The 23,580-nt window shown below is 43.1% G+C and overlaps 1 protein-coding gene across 1 annotated transcript in view; it reads right to left on the bottom strand.

The window, feature by feature from the left end:
- tle2b (TLE family member 2, transcriptional corepressor b) overlaps positions 1–23,580 on the bottom strand; it is a 101,507-nt gene that overhangs the window by 40,120 nt on the left and 37,807 nt on the right. The window contains exon 4 of the mRNA XM_034081237.2: positions 17,973–18,017. Within this exon, the coding sequence (XP_033937128.1) occupies positions 17,973–18,017 (45 nt within the window). The remainder of the gene's footprint in view (positions 1–17,972; positions 18,018–23,580) is intronic.

The raw sequence follows: 23,580 nt of genomic DNA, 5'->3' as shown, positions 1-23,580 counted from the left end.
CATGCAGATTAGCTCTTGTGAGACACACACACATTGAAACACATTGAGAAACACACACACACACACACACACACACACACACACACACACACACACACACACACACACACACACACACACACACATACAGTGGAAGTGCGCTCATCATACTTGTCATCTCATTGACAGGAAGATAAGCACAAACCAGTTCCTTGTTGCTGCATACAAACTGAAAAGGTAACACACCCACACGCACGCACACGCACACACAAACACACACACACACACACACACACACACACACACACACACACACACACACACACACACACACACACACACAATGTGGGGTGTATCTCTTTGTATCTATTTAATACAACAGCACCACAAGTGACTATAGTAATGCTATTTCCCTTAAGTTCTCTGTATTCTCTGCACTGTAGACAGTAACAAGAAGCACAAGGGACAGCGAGTGTGTGCACGAGTAACGAGAACACAGCCCGTGTGTGTGTGTGTGTGTGTGTGTGTGTGTGTGTGTGTGTGTGTGTGTGTGTGTGTGTGTGTGTGTGTGTGTGTGTGTGTGTGTGTGTGTGTGTGTGTGTGTGTGTGTGTGTGTGTGTGTGTGTGTGTGTGTGTGTGTGTGAAACCTCAAACAGTTCATTATCAGTGAAGTTTAAACATACACGGTAAAGGTCATGTTTGGTGTCCCAGTAATACATTTCCGCTTGACCTAAGATTTTGCACCGGCATTGACCTGTCAATCAGAAAGAAATCCACGAGAGTTCGAGGAACCAATTTATCCCCCAACAATCTGCTCAGTAGACCAGAATGCATTGCAGGGAACAGAGTTGTCCTGACTGGAAAGACTCGTTCTCATGCGTTGCCATCACTACTGGATTGCCCTGTCTGCCCCCACATGGTATCCCAGGTCACACCAACACGTTCCCGCCCGCTCTGCGAACAAGCATTTGAAGCAATCTAGAGAATGGCTTCCTGCCGTACGAACACACAAGACAGGTGGGTCGATGAGGCTTCACTAAAAACCCAGAATAATATCCCACACTCACAAATGAAGTCATCGCAGACCGATGGCGGAGCAGCGTGTCTGCACACTGAATCTTTGTTAAATAATGAGCCAGCGTCTGACTGTTCAGACGGAGATGAAGCTCGTTCCAAAGGACAGGGGTTTGATGAAGTGAGATCGCCCCCCGAGCTATTTTCTTTCAAATGCTTGGATTACAAGACGTCCTGCATTCGTCACTGCAGCATGTTGGCGGGCTTATAAACAGCGGTGTTCAAAAGTCCTTTGATCTTTTACTTGAGTTAAAGTAGCATGACCACGTTTTCAGAATACTCTGTTACGAGTAAGTCCTGCATTCAAAATGATGCTATTGTAAAAGTACAAAAGTATAAGCATTAAAGAGGCCTTATTATGCTTTAGGGGGTTTCCCTTTACTGTGTATTATGGGTTTTTGTGCAAGTTCCTTCTACAGTTCCTCCCATGCCTGAAACGCCCGATTGGACTCCGTCTGTAACATAATGACATCATTATATAACAGTTGCGCTTCTATTGGCTAGCTCTCTCATACATTGTACGTGATAAGTGAAGGGGCGGGACATCTCTAAGCGGGTTGGCCAATCGCAACAGGCCAGCTAACCAATCAGTATGAAAAAAATAAAGACATTTTTGAACAGTAAAGGCGCAAAATACAAATATGAACCTGAGCATTTGCATAATGTGTCCCCTTTAAATTGAGATTTGAATGTAAAGCTGATAACTGAAAAGCAGATAACTGAAAAGCAGGGATGAATTGACAGAAAACAAACTCGAAGTTACTTCCTCTATGAAAGATGTATTTGCTCTCCCTTCATGATAGAAAGCAACAGTAACCGTCCGTGTTCATCTTTGCCAATAAAGCTCGGCGAATTTGAATGTGATGAGAGTGGGTTGAGATTGGCACGGGAGCAGGGACACCGTGCCCAGTGTGTTCGGGCACGGCCAGCTGTGCCAGCCTCCGAGTCCCACCACGGCCGAGAGCCAGCTTGGGTGTGTGTGTGTGTGTGTGTGTGTGTGTGTGTGTGTGTGTGTGTGTGTGTGTGTGTGTGTGTGTGTGTGTGTGTGTGTGTGTGTGTGTGTGTGTGATAACCCACTCCTCTACTCACTCTAATTGCTCTCAACAATATTCTCTGCCATCTCTCTTAGCTCAGGCTTTATTTCTCTGGGTAGATATTGTAGTATTTTGCTGGTTTGCATCCTTGGAAGTAGTTTTGGAGACAACAGCAGAGGACTGGTGAGTGTGTGCCAAGAAGGGAACATGCCCAGTTAACTTCACCTCGAGAGGATAGGGTTATACCAAATGGTTTTGTGGCGACAGAAAGAGGTATGGTATGGCTTTTACACTTGCTATGACTATGGTAGTTTATAATAATAATAATAATAACTGCCTACTTATTTTTGTAATAATTGGGTGGACACAATTTTAAAAACATTACCTTCGGCTTTTCAAAAGGGGGATAATGTGTTCACACTTTTCCTTCCTTTTAAGAACCAGATGATTAAACAAGAGTGATTGTACCCATTTTTACGTTACAGTGCCTCACAATTTTGTCCCTGCATGTGCCTGGCTGCACAATGCCCCCATTTACTTTCACGAGTGTGTACATATCACACACACACACACACACACACACACACACACACACACACACACACACACACACACACACACACACACACACACACACACACCACACACACACACACACACACACACACACACACACACACACACACACACACACACACACACACTCCTGGAGCTTATCTCTGTCCCCTGCTTCTAATTGTCCTGCCCCCCCCCTCTGTGAACAGTTTAAGGTAAATATTAGTAGCCGATGACGCACTAATAACCCTCTGATTTGGCTTCAATGAAAACAGCCTTTCCTGCTTCCTCTCTTTCAACCCACCCCCCTCCTCCTCCTCTCTTTCCTCTCAGTCTCTCCATCCAATCAGCCTCTTTCTTTATTCTGCTGGCTCACCTCTCTCTCTCACTCTCTCTCTCCCTCTCTCTCTCCCTCTCCCTCTCTCTCTCTCTCCCTCCCCCTCTCTCTCTCCCTCTTTCTCCCTCTCTCTCTCTCCCTCCCTCTCTCTCCCTGTCTGTCCTCTTGCTCTGTTTTCCCTCATTGCATTTGGCCTTGCTCTTCTGCTCTCCCTCTCTCTCTCTCTCCCTCCCTCTCTCTCCCTCCCTCTCTCTCTCTCTCTCCCTCCTCTTGCTCTGTTTTCCCTCATTGCATTTGGCCTTGCTCTTCTGCTCTCCCTCTCTGCCCTCCTTCTTATTCTCTCTCATTTCTTCCTCCTTGCTCAAGCTCTCTGCCCTGCTTCTCTCTCAGAGTATCCCCCCTACCCTCCTTCCCTCCCATCTCTTTTCTTTTCTTGCTCAGTCTTGTGTCCCTCCCTCCGTCCTCTCTTTCTATCCTCTGGGCAGCGAGCCAGCTCCTCTTCCCTGGCTCGGAGCCAACTCCTCTCCTCCTCCTCCTCCTCCTCCTCCTCCTCCTCCTCCTCCTCCTCCTCCTCCTCCTCCTCCTCCTCCTCCTCCATCCCCCTTGCCTCTGATTGATGGCCCCATTCTATTCTGGAAGGAGAGGAAGAGAAACAGAGAAGGAGAGGAGAGGGGAGCAGCAATGCACACACAGCCACCCAAAAAAAAGACAAAAAGGCACACACGTGCACACAAGCACTCTCAGAATTGTGCACAACACACACAAGCCACCACAAACAGTTGTACACACACACACACACACACACACACACACACACACACACACACACACACACACACACACACACACACACACACACACACACACACACACACACACACAGCAACAAGGGCACACAAAAGCAATCCAAACAGAGAGCTGTGTGCAGAGCAAGCAGAGCCTCCCAGCAGGAGACCAACAGGCACACACTCACTTCCTGCGACGCATCACACACACAGACACACTTCCTCAGACACATTGTACACACACACACACACACACACACACACACACACACACACACACACACACACACACACACACACACACACACACACACACACACACACACACACACACACACACACACACACACACACACACACACACACACACACACACACACACACACACACACACACACACACACACACACGAAGATTCAACTTTCAGTGCAGTAACAATACACGATAGGCAGCGCACCAAGCAGCAGAAACATTTAGAATAGAAAATACATCTCACTTTGATTCACACACACACACACACACACACACACACACACACACACTTTGCGTATTATACACTAAGCTATTAGTCATATCCACGCAGTGCCAGCTCACCAGCTTGCATTGACAGACTGCATACGGCTTCGAACTCATGTCGTCCGCAATGTAATTAGACACAAAGTAGGAGCAGCAGCGCTGACGGTACAGCAGGAAAGCATCACTGTGCAGATCACACACACACACACACACACACACACACACACACACACACACACACACACACACACACACACACACACACACACCACACACACACACACACACACACACACACACACACACACACACACACACACACACACACACACACACACACACACACACACACACACACACACACACACACTGTCTCTAATGTTTCATTAACGCACGGTCAGTGTGTGACTCGGTTTGGTACACACAGAACACTACCACTGGAGCACGTCACTTTTTGCCCACAGGACTACTCATACTTCCGATGGCGCTTACTATGTGTCCTGTTGAATGCAAGCACAGTGCGCACATCTCCGAAGACTGACAACCAACCGGAAACTTCATCTTGGAAGTTCACTCAGACCTCATCAAAGAAGACATGTTCTGCTCATTTTCAGGTTCACATTTGTAACTTGTGTCTCGACTGCGACCCGTTTCCATGCCTGTGCTGCAGCACCTCTTTTCACCCTCTGTCTAAAACCAGAGCCCAGTCTGCTCTGATTGGTTAGCTGGCCGGCTCTGTTGTGATTGGTCAACCGCTTAGACATGTCCGGCCCCTCAGCCTATCACGCACAATGTGTTGGAGCGCTAGCCAATAGAAGTGCGAGTGTTACACAGTGATGACACCATGTTATGGAAGTAAACAAAGAAGTCCAATGAAGGAGAATCATTATTACTATATGATATTATTTTAAACACACTTTATCTTTAACTTTATCAGCACCACGTCACTATTATTTATTTATATGTACAATTTTAGCAAGTTTTTATATTGTCCTGTTCCCGTAAGCCAGTACAACAAAATGTCGTTTTAATAGTACACTCTGTGTCTTGTTGAAATGACATAAAGTATGTCTAAGTCATCAGGCAGGGGGGGAGTGTGTGGGAGAGAAACTCCCTCTGGCAAATCAGACCAAGGGTACACTTATGGCCTTGCCTATAGGGGCAGTTTATATGATGTAAATATTATAATATGTGCAACCAGTCTTATCAGGCTAATTGGCTAAGATGTATTAGTGTACAGTTACAGGACTAAACATGAGAACACTTGACTCGACAGCCATGCTAGGAGTTCTGTAAGAATGTCGAGTGATGCTTTAACGTGAATTGCAAGACAATGCAAGAGGAAAAGTCAGGACGGCATCAGACTTATTAGAAGGCTTTGTGTTCAAACATCTTGTGGAAACCTGAGATGTTGTGCTGATATATTGTGAAGATGTTGAGATATTGGAGAGGAAGGTTTGTGGGAATTATGTTTATGTTGAGAACCATAGATACCGGTACAAAACAATATGGCAACTAATCCAATTGTACTTCAGATATTTCAGTCTGGACCAAAGTGGACGGATCAACTGACTGACGCTTATTGTTAGAGGCAAGCTGTTAGAAAAGCTTAATCCTTAAACCATATATTACACTTTGAACATCCAACTTTGAATAATTGTATTACATTATGCACGTCGACTAGAACATATGTTTCTTATGGATGTATGCATGCTTTAAAAAAGAAGAGAAGACATTTCACACGGGAGGCGATGTGCAGCATTCATACTGGGATGAAAAGCCACATTCTGTGCAGCTGCCTTATTCCCAATTCAAACACTGGTCACAGTACATGGTAACACGTTCAGGCGCTATCACATCAATGTACACACACACACACACACACACACACACACACACACACACACACACACACACACACACACACACACACACACACACACACACACACACACACACACACACACACACACACACACACACACACACACACACACACACACACACACACACACACACACACACACACACACACACACACACACACACACACACACACACACACACACACACACACACACACACACACACACAGATAAGCCAATACAGTCTGTGGAGCTCCACTGCGAGTGACAAAGCCATTACGCTAAAAGGCTAGGTCCCTGGGAATCTAATCACTCGTTTTCTCTCTCATCTTCTCTCCCCCTTTTTCTTCTTCACAGCTTTTCCTCCTCTCAACTTCTTTCCATCACTCCTAAAGGGTTATTTCACACTCTAGTCCCGCTCTTTCTCTCTCCATGCCTCATTATTCACAAATGAGCTCTGTTACACATGTATGCACAGGCCTACACACACTTTGTGAGAGGGAGGGACATCAAAGCTGCACGCACACACTCTCTCTCTCAACACACACACACACACACACACACACACACACACACACACACACACACACACACACACACACACACACACACACACACACAGATGCTACAACATGTGCAAAGAGGGACTTGCATCCACCACAGATCAGAGAAACACACACCATAAACACTCACACATGAACAGTAACGTGACCTCCCTAAAGCCTGTTCTAGTTGACCCACATATTCAGTTCCACTCTAATCCAGCCCTTTAAATAAAACCAGCTTGAAAAAATCTCAAACCACAACCGTAGGATTATCAACGGGGGGGGGGGGGGGGGGGGGGGTGAGGTAGAGGTGATGGAAAGAGTGAGTTGGGAAAGAAAAAGGGGGAAGAGAGAGACGCACAATCCTATTATGAGCTGTGAGTGGAGAATGAAGGCATCTCCCCCTTCCCCTTCCCCTCTCCCCTGCCTCCCAAATGAAGTGAGGATCCAGGTCACAGCTCCAGCCCAACACTCCACCTCACATGTGCACTAACACATGCATAAACAGGCCAGACCGCTCGGGCTAATTAGGGTGAGGGTATCCAACACACACACACACACACACTCTCATGTGGTCTCCTTTCTCTTGCTTGATCTTCCTCGTTGTTTTATTCATTTTCTCTGATTATTTCTTCGTGTTGTTTCTCGTTTTTTTTTAGCCAAATAAACATGCCAACATATATAACCAGGCATGGGGAGTAACGGAATATATGTAACGAGATAAAGTAATCAGGATACCAAAAAAAGAAAGAACATTAACATAAGTAATCAGATTTCTTATATAAATAAAGATGTAGTGAATTATTTGTATTTAGGGTTTATAGTTAGGCTACTTTAATTATTCTATTTTAAATACATTTGTTTTTTAATCCAATAGGTGGACAACAAGTCGATGTTTTTGAATAATATATTAAGCTTAAACAGCATTTGTAAACGATTACATTTCTGATATGAAACTTTGTGGTTTCTTCTTTTCTAAGGTTACATTGTTATTTATTATCTCTTGTTTTGTTTTTATTTGATATTGGGGTTTTCCAAAAGTAACAAAGTAATCAGGTTACTTTACTTCATATTTGGTACCACTTTACAATAAGACTACCCTTATAAAGGGTTTATAATGAGGTTGTAAACACTTTATTAATCATTAAGAACCATTTATAAACCAGTTCTAACACAGTTTGCATACATCAACACAGGCTCACTATTTGGCAAGACGACTGAGCCTTACATCACATCACATGTCACTTGTTAGACGCTTTTATCCAAAGCGACTTACATACTCAATACCGTGGACAATCCCCACAGGAGCAATTTGAGGTGAAGGGTCTCAGGGACACAACGACATGCTGACTGCAGTGGGGTTTGAACCTGCTGTGACCCCCTGATCCGAACACCTAACCCACTGCGCCACACGCCTCCTCTTAAGCTCTTATATTGGCTACCTAGCTTACTTCGTCTTCTTCATCAGCCAACATCCTTGGTATCTGTTGTTCACTGGGTTGATTCCCCCCCAGTGTTTCCCCTACCATTGTCTTGGAGGGGCGCTGCGCCCCGCCAACGGAGCCCCGCCAACGGAGCCCCGCCAACGGAGCCCCGCCAACAGAGCCCCGCGCCCCCCTGAAATTCAAGGTGTTTTTTTTATACATTTTTTGTATCTATATGTATATAGCACCAAATTGCAACTAATCTATATCTACTGTCACTTTTCACATTGAACATGTGCTCTTTTATTAAATAAACTAAACGCTTTCATTTTAAGTTGTGAGTTTAGTGTTTGTGACCCTAAGAAACACTGATGCACTCATCAATAATCAATAACAATCATCCACAGCTCCTCTCTGCTCCAGAGGATTTAAAATATATATCCCAATGCCAGCACCCCCCACCCCCGCTCAGGCAGCACCCCCCAAAGCAGTAAACCTAGGGGAAACACTGCCCCCCCATCCATCTTGATGTTTCTTGGCATCTCTTTATGACCATTTATTTACGCCTTACTAACATGTATAGTTGCCAAAAGGGAGCCTTATTGTAAAGTGTAAAACACATTCCCATTTATTAACGAGTTACTACCGTTTATAATAAGGCTTATCAGTACAGATAAATGTGGGCTCACTATTTGGCAAGCAACCGGTCACAGTCGCCCTGTTTATCTCGTGTCTTATAAAAGCTTATTAATGATTTATAAAGTGTTCACAACCTGATTAATAAAAGAATTACAAACTATTCGTAAACTCTTTATAAGGTTAGTCTTATTGTAAAGTGGTACCTCCTATTTTGATTCTCAGATTAGGTTACGGATTACATTTTTAAAGTAACCCTCTGATCCCTGGGCGTCACTTTGTTACAAAAATGGGCGGGGGGCTTTTTTCAGATTTCTTTTTTTTCAGAACACTACCGCATTAAGCGCCCTACGCAAAAAAGACATACGCTTCCAGTTGTTGTTTTTTACAACTACTGCAACAATTGCTTTGTCCTCTATTCAATTAATACTAATATTAAACTGCAGACCCAAATTGCACCACTCGTGTGACCAGAAAAACACCCAGTCCAGATTGTGCAAAAGACCTTCCTGAAAGTGTCCAAATCTTCATGCACGCTATTTTCAGAACAATGTTAACAAAGGATCCTCATGCTAAGTGGCGGGGACAAAATTGGCCATTCCCAAAAGTGGTGAAGCCTATCTTCCCAACCCTGTATGTAACATTCACAGTCTTTTTCTGTCACACAAAAGCACACACCCTCAGCAGCCTCACATGTGTGGTGGTGAAATGAAAGGAGGGAGCAGGCAGGAAGGACAGCAGCTGCTCATCTGTCCTCGGGAGTCCACAGGGGAAACAGTCTGGCTGCCGAGCATCCTGACTATCAAACACAGCTTCCCATAATATCCTGCCTGCTCTGTGAGCCGCGCTCTACCATTCGAACACCGTATGTTAAGCTTACATATATATGCTAACACTGGGTTTTATAATATCCTGTCTATAGTGTGCGAGCCTGGCATTCATAAGGCGGAATAAAGAAGAGCTGTTTCTGAGATGTGGACGCAGGTGATACAAGGTGACTGCACAGCTGCTGGTAGGTAGATGCAGGGGAATTACGCCGCCGTGCATGTGGTCGATGCGAGCAATACATTTCTGAGAGCAGGATTTACTGACCAAGAAATCTGACTTTGCAGTTGCTCGATCTGCAGGTGTTCTTGCATCCAGCACATTTGATCTAACCCTTGTTCTATTCACTCGTATTGCAAACTAGAAATGTATAAGGACATTGTTTTGTGTGGCGTGAGGCGCAGTGGATAGAGCCTTGGTGTTGGGTTCAGGGGGTCACAGGTTCAAACCCCACTGCAGTCAGCATGTTGTTGTGTCCCTGAGACACTTCACCCCAAATTGCTCCTGTGGGGATTGTCCACAGTATTGAGTATGTAAGTCGCTTTGGATAAAAGCGTCTAACAAGTGACATGCAATGTGATATTTCAGTTAAAGTCAATCTTCTGTGTGTGAGATACAGACGGAGAGATCGTAATATTGTTTCTCTTAATCCCGAGGACTAAAAAAAAAAAAAAAAGTCCCCGTGGAGAACATGATGGCTCAGTGTTAGATGCAGATATGAAATACCTGCCTTTCAAAATGTACACATTCACTTGGCAAAAAAAGGGGAAATACCTAGACTTGGGGATTTTAGATTAAATGTTGCTTTTTAAGATTATAGCCTGACATTCTTTCAGGCTTTTAACTCACGCTCTCCTAAAAGCCTAAATAAGCAACCAGCTACAGGTCACCTATCAGGACACACTGACATCTTCCAGCACAGGATTATTTTTATATCCTCCCACCTCCAGTTCCCCTTTTGTTTCATTGTTTTATAAATATCAGTCTTTGACAATTCAGCTGAGACCCAGCGTTCAAACACACAAGCCCTCCAGGATCTGGCTCTATACTCTCTAATTATGCACCCTCGCTGCCCAGTAGCCTAGGAACCGGCTGCTTAAATCCAAACCAATATGCACAAATCTCAGCTTCCCAGAAGTTTCTTAACACCTATAATTTCTCCTGCAAACATGAATTGCTCACACAACCGCTCAAAGTCTAACCTTATGTTAAAACACAACTTGTTTGAAGCATGTAAACCTTTGAATCCACAGGATATCGTTCAGACGGCTCGACGCACATAGGCAGCTGCTTTGTTCTGTGGGATATCGATTTCAAAATAAATCTGAGAGACATTTTTAAGCACCTCAAAGCGGCAAATATTGTACATGCATAATCCCAATGAAACAACCGTATGTTATTTTAAATTAAGGCTGAAAACCTTCCTCTTTATCGCTTCTTTCCCAAATATTAATATACTTCTTGTACAATCAACTTAGTTTTTATAAGTAAATAATGTGTAGTGGCATTTAAGGAATAAAAAAAAGCATGCAACATTAGCTGAAGCCATTTTGAATGCACTGCTGTTCCCTTTAAATAAAGACACTGGTGTTTCTGATAGGAAGTGGGTATGGTGTACCCACAGTAGCAGCATAAGCATATATTCTTCCAGTCATTTAACATATCTTCTTCGTCAGATCCCATCCCAGTCGTCAAGAGACACTTAACTGTTATTGAAATGCTGCCACAGTATTTTTCCTTTTGGCCCCCAGGGTCTACTGGAGGACACTATCCATCCAAGCAAAGCAATAATGGAGCCTGCTGCTGAAAACACCCATCAAGTCACCTCTGAAACTGGGAAGATGTATAAAATATCTGCGCACGTCCAAACACACATTTCCCTCCCATGTAGAAGAAATATATACGTTGTCATTTTCAGCGCTGAGGCAGTTTCAGAACGCCTGCGAGTAAAACATTGCATCATGACTGGAGCGAACTTCCTGAGTGTCTCTGAATAAGATGGCGCCCTCAGACCTATCAAAACACTCGCATACATTGTTCCTAGATATCTTACAAAATGTTTCCCTTGAAATAAGCAATACAACATGTGGAAAATGCTTATAGAGGAGGTTGGGTTGTGTTTCTCAAACTTTTTCATACCAAGGACCACTTAACCAATTAAAAAACACTCGCGGACCACCTAACTCCACAAATATCCAAAAACACATTGTTATTCTAGAAGAGATTACAAATCGCCTGAAAATTGTACAAACAGGTGGCAACATGTGTGACGAAGGTGTTGCGCTGGGCTATATCATGCAATTGAAAGTGAAACTTAAGCTTGCTCCATTGCGGAGATATTCCCGCGAGAGTGCGGAAAACTTAAATAGATTAATTTATTTCAAATGTGAAATTTTACCAATATACTCACGGACCACTAGGGGGCGCTCACGGACCACTAGGGGGCGCTCACGGACCACCAGTGGTCCGCGGACCACACTTTGAGATGCACTGGGTTAGAGGGAAGGCTCGAAAAACAACCGATTTCTTCACTTTTTGTCCTGATCCATTTCTATAAAAACCTGTCTGAAAATGAGCTAATCAGATTTTGGCCACTTTATGATGTCATAACGATGTTTTGGCTTGTGTAACTATTAGCCAATCAGCAACCAAGGTAACCCCCCTTATCACCTGAATCTCCTCCTAGAGCACCATTGAGTTCTTTGTAACCAAATCTCTCTCAGAGGGGCGTGGGGAGGGGCTCCTTATTTTCATCTAAAGTAACAGACAGAGAATCAGCACTTTGGAAAGAGGGCTGAAACAGAGGGGATTATGGGTAATGCATCTGTTTGGTGTTTGGAGCCAAACACTTCAGAGACATGTTTTGTATATATCTGAAACCTATAACATATTGATGATAAACAGTACGATAGGAGACCTTTAAGAAATGCACAAAGAATGCATGTTGCTCACAGATATTAATGAGTTGCTGTGTTTTGCTTAATGTCCTTTTAAAGTTATCTGTTCAAGGAAGGAAAAGCATATCTCATCCACTTCCTGCCTTCTGTGTTTTCACATTTTCCCCAGCCTTCGGGCGGCTTCGAACAAAGCCTCGATTCTTCCTCGCCTCCCGCCATCATCGCGACACCCTGCCGCTAGAATCAGCTGTCAGTAGAAAACCTGCTCCTATAACATTCACCACACACCTTCCAGCACATCACCATCATCATATAAGCTGGGCCAACCACTGCGAGCCCACGGTACATGAATGAATTACAAAGACACTGAATATACATGTTGTGCGTCTTCACGTAGCGGGGGATACGGGCAATGACTACCCAGGCCCCAGAAGTGCTATATCAATGAATATAGAGCAACCACATGAGAGCAGTCCTTATAGCCTCCTCGCTCCTCGGGGGGCTACAGCTCGTATATATAGACATCTATATGATATGATATGATAATGGAAGTGAGATAATGTGATGGTGTGCGCGTGTGTTTCCATGTATCAGCTTAAAACGAGGAGGGACGGGAGATGTTATCTTTCCGATACAGTCATCTGAGAAAGAGGAAGACGACGAGAGAGAAGAGGAGGAAGGGAGGGAAATTGGAAAGGAAACGAGATAGTGAAAGAGGGGGTGGGAATCAGGAGGGAGGGAGAAAAAAGAGAGGCTAAAAGGGAGGCACGGGATGACTGTTACAGCTCAATTAATGGCGGGACGTGAGACGGCCCTGCCACTGATAATGAGCGAGCGTGAGGAAGAGAGGCAGTGATCTCGACAGGATGTTAGGAGGAAGCTGGAGGAGAGGAAATAAGAGCAGATTCTGTTCAATCTATTCATGATTCATTATTTCTCACTGCAGCTCAAAGCCTCCCCCTCCCTGCCTTGATGTCTCTCTGCCCTCATCCATCTTTCTTTCCTTCTCCCTGCGCTACTTTCCTTTGCTTTCCTTTCCCACCCCTCATCTGTTCTCCGAGGTCTTCATCCGTCTCTTCTTCGGGCTCCACGCTTCCTGTTTACCCTCTCCTCTTTCGTGCGTTCACTTAATCTCCATCCTCTCATGCTTGCTCTCACCCTTCTCCCAACATTAGCTCTTCCCGCCATCTCTCACTTTTATTTCCCTTGCCCTCTCAGCGTGCTCCTCTACTCGCTTCTTCCTCACAGTATCTTCAAAGTGCTCATTTTCTTTAATTATCTTACTTCTAAAACGACCCCCTTCACTTTCCCCTCCTCTCTGCTATTCCACAACCTCTCCTTCTGTGCTCATCCACTCCTCTTGGTATCTCTTTTCCCATCATGTCTCCTTTTGATGTCCTTTTTTTTAATATCAGTTCCCTCATTTTATATTCCATCACACTCGCGTCCTACCTTCGTCTCCTTTCTATGCTATTTCTGTCAATTTCCGCTCTTCTGTTCCATTTTCCATCTATGATACAGTAAGTTCTCTTTTACTGCCGCCTCACCGTCTCCCCTGTTAAACCTTTTAACTGTTTTTCTCCTCGTTGCTCAAACATACTTTTCCTTTTTATATTCTGCTCTTCTCATCTCCTTGTTCTCTAGTTCCTGACTCAAACCTCTTCTTCGTGTGTTTCCTTTTGTACTCCCACTCCCCTGATCTCCTTCTGTCACCCCCACCACAAACCCCTTCTCCCCCTCTTTCGTTCCTCTTTTTCTCCACGCTATCCCTCCTTGGCCTCCCTCTGTCAACTTCCAAACGTATCCCCATCCTCCTCCCCCCCCCTCCTCCTCCTCCTCCTCTTCCTCCCTCCATGTCTCAGAGGTGCAGCCAGCACCCCAGAACATTTCTGCTTTTCAGTGACAAGAGCTGACAGTCGAACTCTGCCCGGCTTTGTTTCCAGCCCCTTCCTACGTCGACACTGTTACAACACTTTGGTAACTAAAGCTCAACTCCCTCTGCATTATTGCTCGGTGGTGTCGGGTCACATAATATGAAAAGGAAGTGAAGTATCATTGTCGACATATAAAACCCTCTTGGAGAGTAATGCAGCGCCACTTTACCCAACACAAATCACAAGAAAACTCCAAGGTCTGCTCTTTAAAAAAGAAATAACATGTCTTTAGTACGTTTTTGTAACTCAAGCACAACCTTCTCTGCGGTATTGTTTGGTGGTGGAGGTCAACGAAATGCGAAGCTTTCATTTAATCTGTTCAGAAAGAAAAGGAAATTGCACTTACTTAAGAATCATTATCTACGTATAAAACCCTCTAGCAGAAGCAGAACAATGCAGTGCCACTTTATCTTCAGAAAACTCCAAGGTCTGGAAATCTGCTATACCACCTAAAGCATCTCAATGGCTTAAAGATCTAATGTTGTACCTGAACTTGGAGAAGATTAAATATAACCTGAGGGGCTCCTCAAAGCTATTTGAATCTGTCTGGGGCTCTATGATAGCCTACATAGCTGAACTTAAGACACTACATTAAGGAGAAAGAGGGGGAACTACGAATGTATGTTTTTTTTTTTCCTTTTTTTTCTTGTGTCTCTTTTTATATTAATTTTTTATTTATTTATTTGTATTTATTTGTTCGGTCTTTGTATACATGTATGTATGTAGGTAGGTACGTGTATGTATGTGCATGTGTACATGTGGGTATACATATGAGTATATGGGTACAAGTATTACTGTTACTATTCTTTATTCCCTTATCTATACATTTTCTTTTAATATTATCTTCTATATTACTTTACTTTTACCTATACAGGTATGTATCTTATTTATTTAGTTAGTTATTTATTTTACTAGCTAGGACCGGGAGGGAGGGAAAGGGGAAAAATAAATAAAAATATTGACTGTATAAATGTAAACTCATTGTGCCTGACTCAATAAAAAAAAAGTTAAAAAAAAAAGAAAACGCCAAGGTCTTGTCTTTTTAAAGAATGAAAATGGCTTTATTATAACAGCATCTTGAGATGTCTTGACATGTGTGTGTCTACTTATCAAATGAATGTATATATGAGTCGAGGTAAACCTTCTACACAAACATGTCATGTTAGTGTCATCTTGCATCGTGCTTAACTTCAACGCGTGATCAGTCAGTACTGTAGTCAGGACTAAGTGTGCACACTGCACTACACGTATTTGGACAGAACCCCACTGTTTGATGTCTCTATGCTATAATTCCCTTGATCATGAAATGACAAAATGATTATGAGTTTAAAGTTAAAGCTTTCATTTGAGGGCGTCTTTAGAGAACAGTTCAAACAATGAGCTGCTTTTCTAAATGCATTACGCTGGGCATGCTGGGAGTTCTTTGTCAAAGGTGGAAAAAATAAATCCCCTCTCGTCTTTTTTACCGGTGCCTGAGTCCACCGCAGAGTTAGCATGACAGTAAGACAGATTAAGAGAGGGGGAGACGCAGACAGTCACCTTAAAGGAAGACGCCATTCAGCTGGGTAATGACTCTGCCTATCTGCATGCATCTGACACGCACACAGCAGATCTGCCATCCGTCCGTCTGTCTTCCCGTCTGTCTGGACATTTATCTGCATGTCTGCAATTTGACTGTCTCCCTTTTTTCTGCGGCGCGATGATCCAGACAGCAAATTAGCAGCAAGCGGTGTGAAAACTGACAAGCTTTCAGCGACTCCTGAGAGCACACGCTGCTCATCACACACACACACACACGCGTCTTCTCCGCTCAAGAATACCGGATCACTTTGAGGCTGGAGGGTAATAATAATAATCCACGCTGACCTTGTTCTATCTCTTTATGCCGGGGATTTGGGCTTTACGTTGTTAAGAAAAAAACTTTGAATCTGGGTTTGACCCAAAGCTTAAGTCCACTTGCTTGTCACTTCCTGGATGGCTTTGGGATCATGATTGTGATATTCGACCCCTCAAACAAATGTGCCAACATTGCCTGTTTAACATAACTTTAGACTTATATATTAAACAGTCTTTTTCCTCAGGACTGTTGGAAAGTGGTCAAACCTCCAAACAACTGTATCTGAGATATGTAATTCAACTAAAAGCTAAAATAATCTTGTTTAAATTGGATTAAATAACATTAACAAGTAGGTTTTTTTGCATTTTTGAGTTGTTTAAATTCACTTAGTTGAAAACTGTTTGAACTGCAACCTTGCAATTATGCAGTTTTGTTCACACGTATCTTAGGCTTTTCTATATGATATTTTCTTCATATCTAATGTCATCAATGTTTGGTTTTACTTCCATTTTCTGAGCCTCCCCTTGGGCTGTTTGAAGCCCCCCTGGTGAGGACCACCCAAAGCGAAGTCACAATCTAGTGTCACTTCACCTCAAGTCTGTCGACACACTTGTCAAGCCTATAGTTACTGTGAGCCATTTACACATTTTAATTACATGTTTTGTTTACAGGGGAATTTAAGAGCCGGCTTCATTTAGAATACACTGAGAAACCAGAACAACTGTATGACATAAAACCTGCTGTGAGGTTAGTTTGGACTCAATTGATAGGTTGTGCGTCTGATCCAAGCCTCTGCAGTTAATACGGTCCATTTACCATTTAGCATAACGCAAGAGAACAACTCTGCTCCAAACACATCAGTCTTTAGATAAAGAAATTACAGTTGTCTTTGCCACTAATTCTGTCAAACACACATTTTCCATTGCTAATGTTTCTGTCTTTAAAAGCCGTCTTAGTGGTAAATGAATACCCAAAGTTTCACATCAGCCGCTAGCGCTTATTCGTTTCAAAGTAGCCGAGTGAAACGCTGTCCTCACAATATCATAACTGTACAGGAAGCGCACCCTGCTGCTTCCTGCCTCTGTATAAAAGATGATAATACATTTTATTTATATAGCGCTTTTCACAACTCAAAGACGCTTTACAGTATGAGGGAGGGTAGACAAACAAGGACACGAAGAGGTAGACGACAGGGTTTGCAGCGACCCCCTACAAAACCTAATACAATCAGTCATTCAGAAATCAGTGTTGAAACCACTTGTTGCTGAATCATTATTAAACAAGTAAGAGAGAGACTAGCACTCTTGGTGCTAAGTTACTTTAGTTACAAATCGAGTCTCTACGTTTTCCCGACTCATCCTTAAGACACAGAATTGTAAGAATAAAGAAAACACTAACAATCTAAACTCCAAAAGACATGACTTATTGTGTAGTTTTTGTGGAAATATACAGGTTTTTTCCGTTTACCTCTACTATGGTACATGTTTGTTTTCATTTATGGAGGTCGTTAAGTCCCAACACCAAATCATAACGAGGACAGGTTCATGAAAATGTAGTAAAAAAGCCACCCACACAAAATGACACACTGGCATACAATGTTGGTGTGGGTAAAATAACATTCACTTCATAACGCCTACTCAACAAAATGCAGCTTCCACGCAGAAAGCGAGACACAATAACAAGCGGTGAGTGAAGACTGAGAAAAAGTCCCCAAAGCGTTCTCTCTCACCTGTTTGTGCATCTCGATGTTGAGACCGTAGGACATCTCGTAGTACTGTGGAGACAAAGAGATGACAGAGCTTCGTTAGCTTGTATACGCAGCGCACGTTAACACTCAGTCTTACACGATATCTCCCGTTAAACAGCTGTTGCTTAGTGGAGCTGCATGTGCTGCTTTTTGTCAGCGTGGATTTGATGAAAGCAAGAAAAGAGAGCGAGAAGATCGAAGACAGAGAGAGAGAGGGAAAGAAAGTGTGTGTGTGTGTGTGTGTGTGTGTGTGTGTGTGTGTGTGTGTGTGTGTGTGTGTGTGTGTGTGTGTGTGTGTGTGTGTGTGTGTGTCGAAAGTAAAAACACATTTGTGTGTGTCTGTGTATAGATAATGAGGTATTTATGTCTCTGTGTGAGTTTTGTGCGATTACTGTCTCTGCAGGTTTTTGTTCTTGCACTGCTGCCAAATGAGCATGTGTGTGTGTGTGTGTGTGTGTGTGTGTGTGTGTGTGTGTGTGTGTGTGTGTGTGTGTGTGTGTGTGTGTGTGTGTGTGTGTGTGTGTGTGTGTGTGTGTTAGCATTACTATACTTGTGGGGACCTAAATCTGTTTACATAGTCACGTGTGGGGACCCACCTCCCTTATGGGGACAAATTGGAGGTCCCCATAAGGGGGATCATTAATTTTAGGGTGAAGACTTGGTAAGGGTTAGGATTAGGGTAAGGGAAAGGTTAAGGTTAAGGGTTAGGCATGTGTTGGTTATGGTTAAGGTTAGGATAAGTCTCCAGGAAATGCATGTAAGTCAATGTAATGTCCCCTGAAGTGATGTATACATGGTGTGTGTGTGTGTGTGGTGTGTGTGTGTGTGTGTGTGTGTGTGTGTGTGTGTGTGTGTGTGTGTGTGTGTGTGTGTGTGTGTGTGTGTGTGTGTGTGTGTGTGTGTGTGTGTGTGTGTGTGTGTGTGTGTGTGTGTGTGTGTGTGTGAAACGTATGTACGGTGCTTATCAGAATAATGAGACTCAGTGAGTCTTGCTGAGTTCACTGTCGACTGTATATGAGTTGTGTGTGATAGTGTGTGTGTGATAGTGTGTGTGTGATAGTGTGTGTGTGTGTCTATAGTATGAGTCTACCATTGTTCAGGCGCCTCAACATCTCGAGGTGGTCTGACCCACAATGTCATGACATCCAGATGTAAATACAGCCTGAGTGAACATAATGCTGACAGATATTTCAAGTTTTGTGAAAAGAAACCCGGATCTATTTACAGCCAATTTGACCAAGAGTGCAAATTCCAGTTATCCCGTCATTATTGTAATAAAAACAATAAATGTATGCTTCAGTAAAATAATCCCCCAACAAGTTTAAAGGCCATTTGAGTCAGCCGTATCCTGCTTCCATGTCACCCAGACTCACAGGTAAGTACAACACATCCATACAGCAAAACCTACAGATGCCCCAAAACCAAGACTGACATCCGTCTGAGAGAGACTCGAATATCTGGATCTGTTGTCATAAAAAACAGTCCAGTTCATTTGTTACTTTGAGTTCATATTTTGAAAGATGTTTACAAAGTTAGGAAAGCAATGTTTATGTTAAGACAATGATTTAATGAAACACTGCTATCGGCGGATATCCAAAGCCCAGGCATCGGGACACAGATTGATAATGTGCAAAATTGAGAACTAACTCATCTAGAAAAATGGTTATAAGAAGGACCCGGTGTTAATGCAAACGCCTGTGATCAGATGTTGCTAGACTTATCAATTTAGTAAGTTAGATTGCTGCTACTTTTGTTTACTTTTCGTCTCGCTGCACCGAAGTACAGGTGTCCTGACTTCACTGCTCTGTGGGGTTAATTAGCAAAAAATCATTTTTCTGTCAGAGGTGAAACAGGCCTGAACTAGGGCTGCACGATTTGGGGAAATAATCTAATTGAGATTTTTCTGACAGCTATTGCGATTCGATTTGCGATATTTGTTTTTAAGCGACCCAACAGAAGTTTATTGTAAAAAGCGGCCATATCTCCGGCTAGGAAGGTCGCATCAACGTGCTCCCGTCTCTAGCACCCCCGCAGCCCGAGCTACGAGTGAAAGAACTAAACTTACATGAGACTTCTGTTGGGTTGCTTTAAAGTCAAGCTTCAGTTTAAGATTCTCCCCGTAATAGAAACATGTGATGGAGCATTACTAACCTGACTCAGATGGTTCACCAAACCATCTAAAGCTCCATTGGAAGCCATTTGGAAAGGGCAGGCACTTTCAAAAGCACTTGGCAGGTGATTGGATCAATCTGTCTATCACCTTCTATCATGGGCCACTTCTGATTGGTTAACAATGGCTGGTACATGTGGAGCACAGCACTTCTGATTGGTGTGGATGACTGACACACAAGAAGAAAAACACGCAGGCTTTGCGATTTGATAATTGCGTCAATTAAAATCGATTAATCGTTCAGCCCTAGCCTGAACATTTAACGAGAGAAGGCAGTGAAACTCTACCTTTACACGTAAGTGTTGAGGTCCCTGGAGTCCAAGTGGATGTTTGATCAAAATGTGAAGAACAATACTCCAGGCGTTCTAATCCAGATAACGTTTGCAGAACATAGAGTAGGATCAATAGTACAACATATCTCTTTATTTATATATTTAGATTTGTGTATTTCTGTGTGTATATTTCACACCAAACACCCCTGTATGTGTGCTTGCTAAATGTCTCGTTGTGCTACCACCTCTGCACGTGTGTGTGCGCTTGTTAAATGTGTTGTTCCCGCTCCGCTGTGTGTGTTTCTGTGTGTGTGTACATCAGTAATGTGCTGTAATGGTGTTGGTGGCGAGCGTCGTGCAGACAGCGAGGATCCGTCACCATGACAAAGGCAGCAGCCGCCGCCGGATGAGCAGCTCTGACTGATGAGCGCGAGACTCCACTCTCTCTTTCTCTCTCCCTCTCTGTATTCTCCTGCTCCTTTTCACTTCATCGCTCTCCTCTCTTCTTCTCTCCATTTATTCCTCACCTCATTCAGTCCCTTCCTCTCTCTCCTCCCTATCTTTCAGAGGCTGTCAGGTCCTCTTTCCCATCACCCCCCCCCCCTAGTTTTTCCCCTTCTTCTTTTTCTGGCTGTCAGATGTTCTTTCTCTCTCCATTTCCTGTCTCATTTTACTCTCTTTGTCAGTCTCTATCCTTGTACGTACCAATCTGTAACATTCAAATTCACTTTATTCTCATGAACTTAATTGAGTACAGAACTGCCAGATCACAAAGTGAAAGGTTTACACTATATGCGTAAAAATACTTTAAAAACAAATACTTAAAAAGAGCCCCATTCTACTTTTGGGGGTTTTACATTTCCTGTAGTGTGTTATAGGTTTTAGTGCATGTAAATGGTCTGCAAAGGTCAAATCCCCAAACCTCCCTCAGACAGAGTTTCTCTCCCACACACTCCCCCCCCCCCCCCTGCCTGAAATGCCTCCATTTGACCCTTTTGTTTACTTCTTGAACATAGTGACATCACGATGTAACACTCGCGCTTCAATTGGCCAGCGCTCCAACACATTGTACGTCACATCTCTAAGCAGTTGACCAATCACAACAGAGTCGGCCAGCTAACCAATCAGAGAAGACTGGGCTCTGGTTTCAGACAGAGGGTGAAAAGATGTGCTGCAGCACAGACAGTATGAGAAAAATAAAGAGCTTTTTGAACATTAAAGCAAGGAAACATGTCCCAGTAGAGACACTTTAATGTCCTCTTTAATACACTATGTAATGTTATACACAAAATCCACACGCATAACTATATACTATGTGATTACAATGAAAGACAATCTTATAAGTGCAGAGTAATCATAAAAAATTATCATTCTGTAGTAGAGGAAGAATTGACTCAGAATATAGTGGAGAGAACTATAACAGTAAAAAGAGGCAGATATTTTTGCTACGGTTCCATGTGTTGTTTCCCCTGAGGCTGTGACATGCTCAGACATATGCTTCTGTTTCAGTGGCAATGCCCAAACCTCCCTGTTACCTGTCACCGGGACAGAGCATGAGAACAATGTCTTTCCTCGGAGGAGGCGAATAAGACGTGGTGTTGCCCTGGCCAGCTTCGCATTTTGCATTAAAAATATTTCAGTTGCAGTGCCTTGGTGGCCAAATGACACCAAACCGCAACATCCAGTGTTCAATTCAAGCTGAAGGATGTGCCCCTCTCCCTGTCACCAGTCTGCCACTCCACTCTAAATATTGTGTCCGTAGAGTTTTAAAACACACTTTATTTCCCTGACTCGATGTCACTTGAACAAGCAGCCGAGTTCTCCCTTTTGTTTTGACACTATGGCCAAAAAATGTGGCACTATCCAGAGAACAGAGGGTCCTTCTTAGTCTCGATTCCCACTTTAAAATTAATAAATGAAACTCAGATGAATGCGATATTCTTTTTCAGCCAAAAGAGATTGTGTGTGTGCAGCAAAGGAGAGAAGAGACACTAGGAAATGGCAACCAAACACAGCTAAGAGACTCTCATACTAAACGGAAATAAAACCAGTGCACATTAAATAGGTAAATAAAACATATTCTTTCTGTGAGACAGTAAGGCACTGTATGTAATAAGTGCATATAAATACATATAAATCCCAAATAGCCCATGAAATCAAGAATATAAATCCAATATTGTTCATTAAACATTTGTTGTGTGTAGAGGTGTGTGTGCGTGTGTATGTGTGCAGGGCCGGCCCTAGACTTTTGGGGGCCCTAAGCGAGCTTTGGCTTGGGGGCCCCCCTCACTCTAGCGCGTTCTCACTACACACAACACGGAACCAAGTTTTTTCTTATGTTAGCATAAGCACATATATTGTATAAATAAGCATGTAAACACCGTGGACTTAACCTCATCTAGGGGGGTCCTCACCTCTTCTAGGGGGGTCCGGGGGCATGCTGCCCCGGAAAGATTATTTTTTTTAAATATTGAAGTTAAAAGCATCACTCTGGTGCACTTTGAGAGCAAAATTAAGAGATCTATGGATACCTCTTTCAACACCCATATGAAACAGAACTGTAAGCAGATTTTTCTTTATGGATATTTTACAAATTACTTAAACTGTATTCTTGTTTTGTCATATAGTATTTCATAACTGTTTTTCATTTATTCTCTCTGGCTGTCCATCTCATAATGTTCACATAGAAACTAGCTGTCAATAGGAATATCATTCAGAAGAATTATAATTTCTTGCACAAATCTGTCACAAAAAGAGGTTGCACATTTGAATTCAGGTGTTGTTATGGCAACGTCAGTGGCCAAACAGCCACATTTACTGCTGCAAATAAGTTCAAACATGCTGTCGACACGTAAAGCAGTGGCAACTATGCCACCATTTCAGCTGACTTTTTCTCAGAAATACTGTCACATAACATCCATATATTTCAGTGCTAGGTTGATGCTTAGCTAAGCTAACTATGAAACACTTTAACTGACAGGACTCAGGATCAACTGTGTACTGTAAGGTAGCTTCTAGCTTCATGTCGAACAGTAAGTCAACATTTCCCAGAGAGCTTTCTTTGAAATCACCAGGTAAAGCTAAAAAACATTACATTTAGATTGTATGACAGTGTTTATTTAATATATCTGGCTAGCTATAGCTACTT

This window comes from Pseudochaenichthys georgianus, chromosome 4 (genome assembly GCF_902827115.2).
Source record: "Pseudochaenichthys georgianus chromosome 4, fPseGeo1.2, whole genome shotgun sequence".
Lineage (NCBI taxonomy): Eukaryota > Metazoa > Chordata > Actinopteri > Perciformes > Channichthyidae > Pseudochaenichthys > Pseudochaenichthys georgianus.
The sequence above is the reverse complement of the archived record's forward strand: the minus strand, read 5'-3'. Positions and strand labels throughout refer to the sequence as shown.